Genomic DNA, 13,620 nt, shown 5'->3' with positions numbered 1-13,620 from the left:
CAGAGGAAGGACAGAAGGGGAGGCGAGAGAGGAGGGGGAGTGGCATTTTTGGTAAGGGATGGCATAACAGCTGTACTGAGGGAGGATATTCCCAGAAACACACCCAGGGAAGTTATTTGGGTGGAACTGAGAAATAAGAAAGGGATGACCCCCTAATAGTCAGAGGGAACTTGAGAAACAAATTTGTAATGAGATCTCAGTTATCTAAGAATAATAGGATGGTTATGGTAGGGGATTTTAACTTTCCAAACTATGGACTGCCATAGTGTTAAGGGTTTAGATGGAGAGGAATTTGTTAAGTGTGTGCAAAACAATTTTGATTCAGTATGTGGATGTACCTACTACAGAAGGTGCAAATCTTGACCTAATCTTGGGAAATAAGGCAGGGCAGGTGACTGAGGTGTCAGTGGGGGAGCACTTGGGGGCCAGTGACCATAATTCTATTAGATTTAAAATAGTGATGGAAAAGGATAGACCAGATCTAAAAGTTGAAGTTCTAAATTGGAGAAAGGCCAATTTTGACAGTATGAGGCAAAAACTTTCAAAAGCTGATTGGAGACAGTTGTTTGCAGGTAAAGGAAAGTGGAAGTGAGATAACGAGAGTGTAGAGACAGTATATTCCCGTTCGGGTGAAAGGAAAGGCTGGTGGGTATAGGAAATGCTGGATGACTAAAGAAAGAGGGTTTGGTTAAAAAAAGGATGGCTATGTCAGGTATAGACAGGATAGAGTAAATCCTTAGGTGTATAAAGGCAGGAGTATCATCCTGGAGAGAAATCAGGAGGGCAAAAAGGGAACATGAAAGAGTTTTGGCAAATCGAGTTAAGGAGAATCCAGAGGGTTTTTACAAATACATTGAGGAGAAAAAGGGTAAGGAAGGATGGAATAGGGCTCCTCAAAGATCAGCAAGGCAGCCTTTGTGTGGATCCACGAGACATGGGAGAGATACTAAATGAGTATTTTGCATCAATATTATTTACTGTGGCAAAGGACAAGGAAGATGTAGAATGTGGGGAAATACATGGTGACATCTTGGGAAAATAAATGCCCATATTACAGAGGAGGAACTGCTGGACGTCTTGAAATGCATAAAAGTGGATCAATCCCCAGGACCTGATCCGGTGTACCCTAGAGCTCTGTGGGAAGCGAGGGAGTGATTGTTGGGCCTCTTGCGGAGATATTTGTTTCATCCATAGTCACAGGTGAGGTGCTGGAAGACTGGAGGTTGGTGAAAATGGTGCCACTGTTTAAGAAAGTTGGTAAGGACAAGCCAGGGAACTATAGACCAGTGAGCCTGACATTGGTGATGTGCAAGTTGTTGGAGAGAATCCCGAGGGACAGGATGTACATGTATTTGGAAAGGCAAGGACTAATTAGGGACAGTCAACATGGCTTTGTGCGTGGGAAATCATGTCTCAAAGTTGATTGAGTTTTTTGAAGAAGTAACAAAGAGGATTAATGAGGGCAGAGCAGTAGATGTGATCTATATAGACTTCAGCAAGGCGGCCGACAAGGTTCCCCATGGGAGACTGATTAGCAAGGTTAGATCTCATGGAATGCAGGGAGAACTAGCCATTTGGATACAACTGGATCAAAAGGTAGAAGACAGAGGGTGGAGCATCGTTTCTCAGACTGGAGGCTTGTGACCAGTGGAGTGCCACAAGGATCGATGTTGGCCCACTACTTTTCATCATTTAGATGCAAAGAACAAAGAAAATTTACAGCCCAGGAACAGGCCCTTCAGCCCTCCAAGCCTGAGCCAATCTGTCTAAACCTGTTGCCCAACTCCTAAGCATCTGTATCCCTCTGCTCCCTACCTACTCATGCATCTCTCCAGATGAACATTAAGTGAATCTACCATGCCTGCCTCTGCCATCTCTGCTGGCAACACATTCCAGGCACCTACCTAAAGTACTTTCCACTTGTCTGCCCCCTTAAAAAATTTTTCCTCTCACCTTGAACATGTGACTTCTCATTATTGACTCGATCACCTTGGGGGGAAAAAGCTTATCTCTATACCATAGGTGATTTTGTAGACCTCAACCAGGTCCGCAATCTCCTTTTCCCTAATGAAAACAATACTAGCCTGCTCAACCTCTTCATAGCTTGCACCTTCCATACAGACAACATCCTCTTAAACCTTCTCTGAACCCTCTCTAAAAGCTTCCACATCTTTTTGTTAATGTGGCAACTAGAACTGTACACAGTATTCAAATGCAACCAAACCAATGTCTTGTACAATTTTAACATGACCTGCCAGCTCTTGTACTCAATACCCTGTCCGATGAAGGCAAGCATACCATATGTCTTCTTGACCACTATCCACTGTGCTGGCACGGTGGCTCAGTGGTTACTACTGGTGCCTCTCAGCACCAGGATCCCAGGTTGATTCTAGTCTTGCGTGACTGTGTGTGGAGTTTGCACTTTCTCCCCGTGTCTGCGTGGGTTTCCTCCAGTATACCCTGTCCGATGAAGGCAAGCATACCATATGTCTTCTTGACCACTCTATCCACTGTGCTGGCACGGTGGCTCAGTGGTTACTACTGGTGCTTCTCAGCACCAGGATCCCAGGTTGATTCGAGTCTTGCGTGACTGTGTGTGGAGTTTGCACTTTCTCCCCGTGTCTGCGTGGGTTTCCTCCAGTTTCCTGCCACAGTCCAAAGATTGCAGGTCAAGTGAATTGGCCAGGCTAAACTGCTATAGTGTTAGATGCATTAGTCAGAGGGAAATGGGTTTGGGTGGGTTACTCTTCAGAGGGTCGGGTGTGGACTGGTTGGACCAGATGGCCCGTTTCCACACTGTCGGGAATCTAATCTAAACCTGTGCAACCACTTTCAGGGCAAATGAACCTAAACTCCCAATCTGTGCTCAACTTTTCCCAAGGCTTTTCTGTTTACAGTATAGTTCACTCTAGAATTAGACTTCCCAAAATGCATCACCTCACATTTGCCTGGATTGAACTCCATCTGCCACTTGTCCAGCCAATTCTCCTGTATTCTTTGACAGACCCCTATGCTTTCTGCTACTGCAATCTTTGGATCATCTGCAAACTTACTAATCAGACCAACAATGACCTCTTCTAGATCACTTATGTATATTACAATCAGTGGCCCCAGCACTGATCTCTGTGGATATATAAATGATTTGGATATGTCCATAAGATATACAGTTAGTAAGATTGCAGATGACACCAAAAATGGAGGTGTAGTGGACAGTGAAGAAGGTTACCTCAGATTACAACAGGATCTTGATCAGATGGGCCAATGGGCTGAGGAGTGGCAGAGTTTAATTCAGATAAATGCAAGGTGCTACATTTTGGGCAAGCAAATCTTAGCAGGACTTCTGTACTTAATGGTAAGGTCCTAGGGAACAAAGAGACCTTAGACTGCAGGTTCATAGCTCCTTGAAAGTGGAGTCGCAGGTAGATAGGATAGTGAAGGCAGCGTTTGGTATGCTTTCCTTTATTGGTCAGAGTATTGAGTACAGGAGTTGGGAGGTCATGTTGCGGCTGTACAGGATATTGGTTGGGCCACTGTTGGAATATTGCGTGCAATTCTGGTCTCCTTATTGGAAAGGTGTTCTGAAACTTGAAAGGGTTCAGAAAAGATTCAAAAGAATTTTGCCAGGGTTGGAGGATTTGAACTATAGGGAGAGGCTGAACAGGGTGGGACTATTTTCCCTGGAGCATCAGAGGCTGAGAGGTGACCTTATAGAGGTTTATAAAAATTACGTTGGCATTGATGGGATAAATAGAAAAAGTATTTTCCCTGGGGTGGGAGTGCAGAACTAGAGGGCATAGGTTTAGGGCGAGGGGAAAGATATAAAAAGAGACCTAAGGGGAAACTTTTTCACGCAGAGGGTGATGTGTGTATGGAATGAGTTGCTAGAGGATATGGAGGAGACTGGTACAATTGCAACATTTAAAAGGCATCTGGATGGGTATATGAATAGAAAGGGTTTGGAGGGATATGGGCCAGGTGCTGGCAAGTGGGACTAGATTGGGTTGGGATATCTGGTTGGCATAGACGAGTTGGACCGAAGGGTCTGTTTCTGTGCTGTACATCTATGACTGGTCTACAACAAAACAGCCCATTAACTAAACATTGACATAATTGCCATTAGAGAGTAGTGTTAGATGGCTGTCACTGGCCTTTGGATTACAATCAGCAAAGAGTGAAAAATCTTCAAAAACAAAAGGATAAAGAGATTTGTGTTTCCATTGTGGTACACAATTAGTTCATAAAACTTTGTTTACTATGTTGCTTGAAACATACCTTAAAATCAGGATTAAAGGTGTATAGAAAGGTTTCTCCTGTCCCGTTGAAACGGTCACTTGGCCTTGGTGGGTGAGAAGTTAAAGCACCAAATACCTGCAATTGACACCAAGTGAATAAGGAGTTTTTGCCAAACCTTTGAGAAGTTTTATATAAGATAATTCAATATGAATGACTCCTCCATACCTGACCACACGTGTCCTTTAAAACCAGTAACACCGGTGAATCAGCATTGGCCACTTTGCGGTACAGGGTTTTCAGACTAAAGCCATGCAGATATGTACTGAACACTAGTAGCCATGGATGCCCCACTGTTCTAAGTGGTAAATATTTTGAAATCTAAAGAGTTAATACAGTAGAACAATTCAGATAAATGCATAGTCAATCCAATCAGAAAAGTTAGCTTAATGATTTTCGCTGTCATTCGTATAAAAGTTAATTATAATATTCAGCTGGATCAAGTGTGGTTTGTAGATTTTTCTACTGGGGAAGAGTTGTGTCCAACAGTCTCCTTATTACTTCTGGAAAGAGTTCCCTCAGAACCAAGCAAAAAAAATGTAGGTTTAGCTTGATATTCCTGACAGAATCTGAGAAATTTAATTTTTAGTTTGGTCTCAAGTTATGCAGGATCCAAGTATCAAAAGCAAGTAGCATCAGGATATGAAATCAGCCGGGGACCTCCAGTCTGATACCTTTCAAGGATGTGGGACAAGCAAAGTGAGGACCACCATGCATCCTTTTACTATATCATGGTTGATGATAGCAGTTGGCTGGAAGGAATGTGGTTCAAGGAGATATTGCTGATAAATTGTTGCCAGTTTAGTTTCAGAAAAATTGTAGCAAGAACCAATATACAGGAGAAAGAATAGCATGAACATTGAAGTCCAGAAGAGATCAGAAAAGACTTGCATAAAAATGATTTTAAAAAAGGGAATAGTCTCACCGTCTCAATATGAAAAGGTTCCAGTAAGTTGCTCTTCCCCTGAAGAATAGGTGCCATATTCCCAAATTCTGAATCAAAGATGTCTTTGCAGTGTTTCACTGGGTCATCCTCCACTGATATGATCTGGAAGTTATATTACCAAGTGAAGAAAGTCAGTTCTAGAACACAATTGAACTATTACTTCTTTGCTGATGAATCCATATTTGATAATGTTTTTGTTTTATTTTGAAACAAAGTTAAATCCCAACAGCAGATTCCCAAACAACTGCTGGCTACCCATTTAAAACTCGAGTAGGCAAAGATTTGTCCTGAGACATCAACCAGCAAGGGCATCACTACTTTTATCACAACAAGGACTTTCTGGAATTACCTTTCCACAGTATTGTATGGAATACTTCTACTGTAAATCATGGAATTAAATGACTCACTTGTGAACCGGTCAGGCTAGGGTGTACATCTGGTTTTGGACCAAGGCTTATCTCAACTTTCTTTGGGAGGATATGATGCAGGGAGAGAAAAAAAAATGGACAGACAGAAGGAAGAGTCACAATGGTGTGGTGGTAAAGCCACTGGACTATTAATCCAGAAGCTTAACACTCGGGGCATGGGTTCAAATTCTACTACAACCACTGAGAATTTGAACCAAAATTTAAAAGTGCTACAACTCAAAACTCACTAATGGTGATCACAAAACTCATTGTAGTAAAGAATCATCTGGTCCACTCAAAATATACCAGATCTACCATGTTTGACCTGTGTGTTACTCCAGACTCTCAGCCATGTGATTAATTCTTAATTGGCCCCTAAAATTGTACAGCAATCATCTGCTTCAAGGGCAATTAAGGCTAGGCAACAAATGCTGGCCTTGACAGTGTTGCCCACATCCCATGATGGAATATTCCAGATGTAGATCTCAAAAGAGAATTGGTGTATGATATGCCCAAAACATTAACCAACCTGCTTTTAAATGTTTACTTACTATCTACTTACCTTGAAAGAACCAAGTCTGTACAACTAAACTATGGAGTTCAACAAAGGTTAGGCTTATTGACAAAGTTAGTTTGCTTTATCTTTAGGAAAAAAAATCTTACTGCCACAAAAACTGCATAAATAATCCATTACAAACATTTAAATTGCTGGTTTATATTTATTCTAGGAACCACCATTTGAAGAAAAACAGAACAATGTAGCTGTGATATGTCATCCAATTTAATGCTGCATTTCCCTAGACAACAGAATCCAAATAATTAATTCATAAAAAAATTCTAGCCACCATTTGTATGTCAAGGAGGCAAGCTGCAAATCTAGATAAAACAAGGACTGCAGATGCTGGAAACTAGAGTCTAGATTAGAATGGTGCTGGAAAAGCACAGGTCAGGCAGCATCCGAGGAGCAGGAAAATCGACGTTTTGGGCAAAAGCCTATCATCAGGAATAGAGGTAGGGTGTTTGCAGAATGGAGAGATAAATGAGAGGGGTGGGGAGAAAGTATCAGAGTACTTTCTCCCCACACACCCCCTCATTTCTCTCTCCACTCTGCAGGCACCTGCCTCTATTCCTGATGAAAGGCTTTTGCCCAAAACGTCGATTTTCCTGCTCCTCGGATGCTGCCTGACTTGCTGTGCTTTTCCAGCACCATTCTAATCTAGAAGCTGCAAATCTAGTTTTAAAAAATCAGTAACAAATGTGTGTCTCAATTTCTTTCTCTTTCCCCAGTAGACCGGAGGTGCTAGATTGGGATAGGAGTGGAAAATAAGCAGGTCATCAGTTCTCTACACTTCAAACTACCTATAAATCATGTACTCATACACAAAATGTTGTCAGCTATTCATCCTCATTGTTTAGATCCATCTTTACACTTGTGGTCACTCAAATGTTTCCAAGGAAATCACGTCTAGTGAAAAGGAGACAGGCAGGAGGCTGGAAGAACACATCAGGAGTTGCAGAAATCAACATTTCGGGCATAACCCTTCTTCAGGGCTTCAGTCGAAACGTGGACTTCTACATCTCCTGACGCTGCCTGGCTTGCTGTGTTCTTCCAGCCTCCTGCCTGTCTGCTTTTGATTCCAGCCTCTGCAGTTTTTGTCTCTAACCTAGTAATGAAAAGCAACAGGAATCCTGCTCAATTTCCATAGTTTACAACCATTGAGGCCAGTCATTATGTAATCAGGTCCACCTAATTTCACTAACTAGATCTTTGTGCTCATTGGGGCAGGGTAAGAGAGAAGTGAGCAGGCTGGCGGGTGACAAAAATGGTATAAATAGGGCAACTACCTGTTTTGCTGCAACCTAATAAAAATGTGTTTCCTAGGAATGTAGGTTACATTCTCATCACTTAATCATTAGTATTTTTCACATGACAGCATAATTTCTTTGCTTTATTCTTTCATAGGACATGCCCAAATTGTCTTTGAACTGAATGTCTTGCTTGGCCATTTCAGGAGGATATTTAGGACAAATCCATGTTGCTTATCTGGACTCAGACAGGATAAAAAAAGAAAGAAAGTTTCCTGCTCATGTCAGGAACAAAAATATAGTTACGTTAAAACAAAAATTCTGTAGTTTCATGGTCACCACTGAAGACTATAATTTTCCAGGATTTATTAACTGAACTACCATGGAAGGGTTTAAACTCATGCTCCCCCAAAGCTTTCACCCGAGCCTCTGGATTACTAGTCTACTATGCCACCATCTCTCCTGCATACTTAGCATATCAGCTTCTTTAAGGACGTCAGTGTCCAGGGTTTTGTCTTGCTATCTGATCTCCATTAATCACCTCAGGTAGTTTAGGCAAACAAACGTTCAGTTTTCTATTCAGATAAGCATGCACTCTGCTCATGCTTGTAAAGCTAACTGAAGTTTGAGTCAGGTACAATAAATAACAATTGCCTGCCCAGAATCCAAAAAGCTACGCACTGGTTTTAGACCAAGAAATAGAGGCTTGACTAGAGTCATACAACATAGTGCAAATTCTTCTTCAAACAAAAATGGATAAGCCATCCCACGTATCAGCAGAATTAAAATCTGGTTCCCAACTGTGCAAGACACCTGCTTTTGGTATCAGTTCCCAAGTGTAAGTCTCAGTCATATGACTGAGAAGCTTCCAAGACTCAAAACCAATCTTATAAAGCTGCTGCAACTCGCAGGTCAGGCTATTAGTCTATTTCAGCTGGGAGGCTTCTGTTATACAAAAAAAAAAAATTGAGTATGCTCAAGGTTAGAAATTTATATCTCTAGGTGGGGGATAAAAGTGAGATGAGTGTCAATTTTCTCTGTTTCCTTTTTTCAAAGCAGCGTCTCAAAAACAAAAAAAAAGTGAAATAAATGGTTCCACTCCTCCAATAGAGGAAGTTTAAATAACCTGCACCTTAAGCACTCATTATCCTTTGGAAGTCAGGCTGGGTAGAGGGAAGGAAGACATTAAGTTGACAATAGATGCCAGCAACCAAAATGGAGTATAAGCAAAATGCAAAAGACGACAAATTTACTGACCGCATTGAAATAAAATTAGAGCAAATGAAAGCTGAATTGAAAACTAGATTCAGTTGTTGCCATTACTATGACAAATAGTCAAAAACCGATCTAGCTTACAACATCCTTAGAGTAGGAAATCTGACATCCTTACTTGGTCTGGCCTACAAGACTCCTGAACCAGCTCAGTAGGATTCACAAGCCTCAAAACAGTAATTAGGGATAAGCAATAAAACTGGTCTTTATAGGAGATGACTGTCACTGGCAAAGATAACGTTGACCATTTACACTGGACTTGTTTCTGGCAATGCACAATTGAGCATATGAATTGCAAACCAGAATAGTTGAAGAACAGCTTCCCCACAACCCTCATTTGTGCACACATTCTCAAATTAAAAGATTAACTCACCTCCCATTCATCAAAAGGTCCACCAAAAAGCTTCTCATTCAAGGGAAACACACACTTCCCATCGAGGAAAACAAAGTCACGGAATTGCGTGTCACCCATTGATTCAGGCAAATAAATATCAGGTCGCCAATGTTTCAGGTACGTATGTAGTTCAGCCACTCTGCATGACAGAACAGTAAATGAAAGTACACATCCACATTTATATAGTACTTTTCATAGCCCAAGAAGTGCTTCACAGCTAAAGTAATACATTTTGAAGAGTACTCTTGCAAAATAGGGAAATTTGGTAGATAGTGAGATAGATTCCCATAAATCTGTTTAAGTGTTGGGTAAGATATAAAATGTTAGCCAAAGCACTGGGAGACTTAAAAAAAAAGAGTAACATGGGATTATTTGTTTATGTCCATGAGGAAGGGAAAATACTGTCAAGATCTCATCATAAAAAGCTCATCCAATCTCATGCTGAAGTGCTAAGGTCTCCAAAGCAAGACTAGAACCCAGCAAAGGGTTAAGAATTCAACAAAACAGATCACTTTAAAAAGTGAGTGCCCATCACAATCAGAAACCATCTCTCCTTATTTTGCCAGGATAATTTAGCTTAGATCTAAAAGCCCTGACAATCGTAAATTAAAATGGTGAGGATTCTCATCGTTTGCACAAATACAGTCTATTAACAGCTTTATCTACACAAAAAGTTAGGTACTAATAGACTTTGGCATTACTTACAAGAATTAAAATGCACATGCAATACAAAGAATTGTTGAGAACTTACTACATCATCCTGATTTTTTAAAAGAATAAAATCTGTCATTTGGCAAGGAACTTACATATTCAAAAAGTTTTGAAAAAAGTCACTGAGGACTTGATCTTTTAATGTGCTCCTTAACTGTTTAGAAAGGAACAATTTCAAAATGCTGGCAAAGCCATTCTACCTACATTATAAAAAGTAGGTAATATCAGTAATTTATTTATAAATAAAAAGGACTTTTTTTTCAAAAGCAATTAAGTGGTATTCACTTTCGTTATTTTAAGAGAAAAAAAATGCAATTGAATGTGTACTCAACAGGAGGATGGTGAAAGGAAAGCTAAAGAGATGGTCCTTTCTATTCTGCATCAGTGTGTAATACCAGGTTTTACAGAATGAGTGTTAGGCAGAAGCCATTCGTCTACACTATTTTAAATGGTGTCAATTACTTCATGCAAGATTCTTATCTCCCATATTAAATCAGGAATACTACCAAATAACAAGTCATTAACATGTTGGATTCCAGTTCATTAGAATAGAAAACATTTCTGCCACTGCCTATACAAAAGAAAAGGTTTGAATCAAGTTAGCATCAACTAAATTTTCAAAAATTACCAATATAAAGCCAACATACCTTCATTGTTGTACTACAAGTTAGATAATTGTAAACAATTAATACAACTGATAATTCAGACCACTGAGCTACTTAAACAAATGTTATTATGTGAAAGACTGATTAAATAATCAAATTTCAAAGACTAATTTGGAGAAGACCATAACTCTACAAACAAAAAAAATTAGTCAGTAACACCAGTTCAACAACCATTACAATTCAGCTGCTCTTAATAATCCACTATATGTAATCACCCTCAATTCAACACACCCTTAAAACCTAAAACAGCATTAACAAAAGGCTAGCTTATCCACAGTAGAAAGATCCATACTCACCGATTGGATTCTTCATGTGCTAGTCTTTCCAGTCAGAAGACTGAACCAATCTACACAACAGATAGGGCTTTTAAAGTGGGCTGTAAACAGCTTGTCTTGACTAATTAGGAGCCTGCCTTAGTTAACATTGTGATGATATAGATAATTATTTGCAATCTACATTCACAGGTCCCCAGTATCACATAACAGTGTTCAACAAAAGGAGTGGTCAGAAGCCTCATGTTAATTGCAAAAAAGTTAGAACTTATATTTTAAGCAACTTTTGAATGTTTTATGTTTATAACTATATGTCATCCCTCTATGACAATGGTGTAATCTCTTGGCTCTCTTCCAGCATAGTAAACAGCTTCACTGACTCTGTCAACAATGAAGTGCTGGAACCTCAGCCAGCAAAAAAGTATGTACATTTAGGTTTGTGTAGCTTGAAACGATGCTTAGAACAAATGCCATGAGACATGCTTAAAAGAGTGATTTATTTTTCATTTGCCAAAAGAACTGTGAATATCTATTCTGTTTCTGCTACAACAAACTGCCAAAAGAAGATAAATCAGACAGACCTCATGTGTTAGTCCCTTGACATGATTACTGAGATTATGGTGAGTAGGAAATACACACCCAAATAAACCTCATCCTTCACATACAGCTAATTCAACTCCTTAAAACCGACTTTAAAAACTCATTATGTCCCAGGTTGATTTAATTTTCTGATTGAGTAACTAGTATAATAGGTGTCTCTGACTGTGCTTTTGTTGATTTTATTTGATTAAGTGTGTCGTTGAATTGAGCATGATTGATGGTTCTTCAAAATTGAGTATGTTTCTCAGGCTAGCTGACTGAGGAGCCTAATTTTGGACTAGGCTTTGAAACCTAATTTAGGTTTCCTTGAAATGGGAGCAATTATTGCATAAAGAAGTGGAGGGTTGCATAAAGGGTTGGATTCCTTCTTTCTCTGCTACTGTTGCTACACCTCATGGTTGCTTGCATTTTGATGGATCAGGAGATGCCATGCTGAGTGGTCAGCAGCTTTCTCCTCCCAGTCAGTGGTGTCAATACCTCTTGTGCTTTAAGTCGACCTTGAGCATATCTTTAAAACTTTTTCTTTGACGGCCCCTTGAATGTTGACCAAACCAGAGCTAGGAGAGAGAACAATTTGAGGGAAGCAGTTTCCACGCATCCAAATGCAATGACTGGAGTTGGTCCTTCAGGAGTAGGCCTTCCATTATGGCAGACACAGCCTCGTGGAGGATGTCCATATTGGTGCGGTGGTTCGTCCATTCGATCCCCAAGATTCTATGTAGGCAATGCTGGCAGAAGCTCTCAAGCATATTAATGTGACATTGGTAGACGCTCCAGGTTTTATTTTTTTTTATATATTTTTTTTTTCTTTTTAACCCCCACACTACCACCTAAGTGCGGTAGTATGCTCCAGGTTTTATTGCACTAGAGGGAGATGGTCAACACAACAGCCAATTAACAAGGCCAATTATTGACTTCCAGAGAATCCCTGTTGTCAAAGACACTTTGTTGCACCTTGAGGGAGGCAGCACTGGCACCGTTGATTTGACCTGGGTTTCTTTATTGATAGTCCCTTGGGAGAGGTGGCTGCCAAGATCTGGGAAGTACGATGAGGTTTGGATATCTGGTCATCATAGATGAGTTGGACAGAAGGGTCTGTTTCCGTGCTGTACATCTCTGATTCTATGTGCATATATCAGAGCCATCCCTTCTACTTAGCACAGGGGATTTCCAAATGGGTCAGGGAGGTTTGGTGCAGGACCTTCATTTTGGTGACATTTAAGGACAGGCCAAGCATTATAGATGAGGTATTGAAGAAGTTAAATGTCTTTTGTACATCCTGTGCAGAATCTATCTTGCAACAGTCATCTGCAAACTGAAGGTCGTGGATGTCCATGATGGTGAGTTTTTTTTCTCGCTCAGAAACAAGCAGTTTTGAACAGCTTCCTGTCCAGGTGATATTGGATGCTGACACCAGGTGGTAGATCATCATCTTTTATTTGGTGAATGATGACCCTTGGATAGATGAAAAAGGAGGAGCCATAATACAACCTTGTTTGACCCTGGTATGGATGTAAAAGCTGTCAGTTTCAGATTCGCCTCAGGATTGCAGCAGTCATAGTCATAGAAATGTACAGCATGGAAACAGACTCTTTGGTCCAACTCACCCCTGCCAACCAGATGTCCCACCTTCCAGCACCTGGCCCATATCCCTCCAAATCTTTCCTATTCATATACCCATCCAGATGCCTTTTAAATGTTGCAATTGTACCAGCCTCCACCACTTCCTCTGGCAGCTCATTCCATATACGTACCAGCCTCTGCATGGAAAACATTGCCCCTTAGGTCTCTTTTATACTTTCCCCTCTCACTCAAAACCTTTGATCTCTAGTTCTGGACTCCCCGAGCTCAGGAAAAAGACTTTGTTTATTTATCCTATCCATGGCCCTCATGATTTTATAAATCTCTATAAGGTCACCCCTCAGCCTCCAGCACTCCAGGGAAAACAGCCCCAGCCTGTTCAGCCTCTCCCTATAGCTCAAATCCTCCAACCCTGGCAACATCCTTGTAAATCCTTTCTGAACTCTTTCAATTTTCACAACATCTTTCCGATAGGAAGGAGACCAGAATTGCATGCAATATTCCAACAGTGGCCTAACCAATGTCCTGTATAGCTGCAACATGACCTCCCAACTCCTGTACTCAATACTTTGACCAATAAAGGAAAACATACCAAATGCTGCCTTCACTATCCTATCTACCTGCGACTCCACTTTCAAGGAGATATGAACCTGCACTCCAAGGTCTCTTTGTTCAG

At 40.6% G+C, this 13,620-nt stretch overlaps 1 protein-coding gene across 11 annotated transcripts in view; it reads right to left on the bottom strand.

Annotated features, from left to right (window-relative positions):
• si:ch211-15d5.11 (nuclear receptor coactivator 7) overlaps window positions 1-13,620 on the bottom strand; it is a 115,929-nt gene that overhangs the window by 3,356 nt on the left and 98,953 nt on the right. For all 11 annotated transcript variants that reach the window (XM_043717357.1, XM_043717366.1, XM_043717356.1 and 8 more), the window contains 4 exons: window positions 9,095-9,254; window positions 5,216-5,338; window positions 4,459-4,611; window positions 4,273-4,368 (listed from right to left, as the gene is read on the bottom strand). In XM_043717357.1, coding sequence (XP_043573292.1) covers window positions 4,273-4,368; window positions 4,459-4,611; window positions 5,216-5,338; window positions 9,095-9,254 — 532 coding nt within the window. The remainder of the gene's footprint in view (window positions 1-4,272; window positions 4,369-4,458; window positions 4,612-5,215; window positions 5,339-9,094; window positions 9,255-13,620) is intronic.

Source organism: Chiloscyllium plagiosum, chromosome 27, assembly GCF_004010195.1.
Source record: "Chiloscyllium plagiosum isolate BGI_BamShark_2017 chromosome 27, ASM401019v2, whole genome shotgun sequence".
NCBI lineage: Eukaryota > Metazoa > Chordata > Chondrichthyes > Orectolobiformes > Hemiscylliidae > Chiloscyllium > Chiloscyllium plagiosum.
The sequence above is the reverse complement of the archived record's forward strand: the minus strand, read 5'-3'. Positions and strand labels throughout refer to the sequence as shown.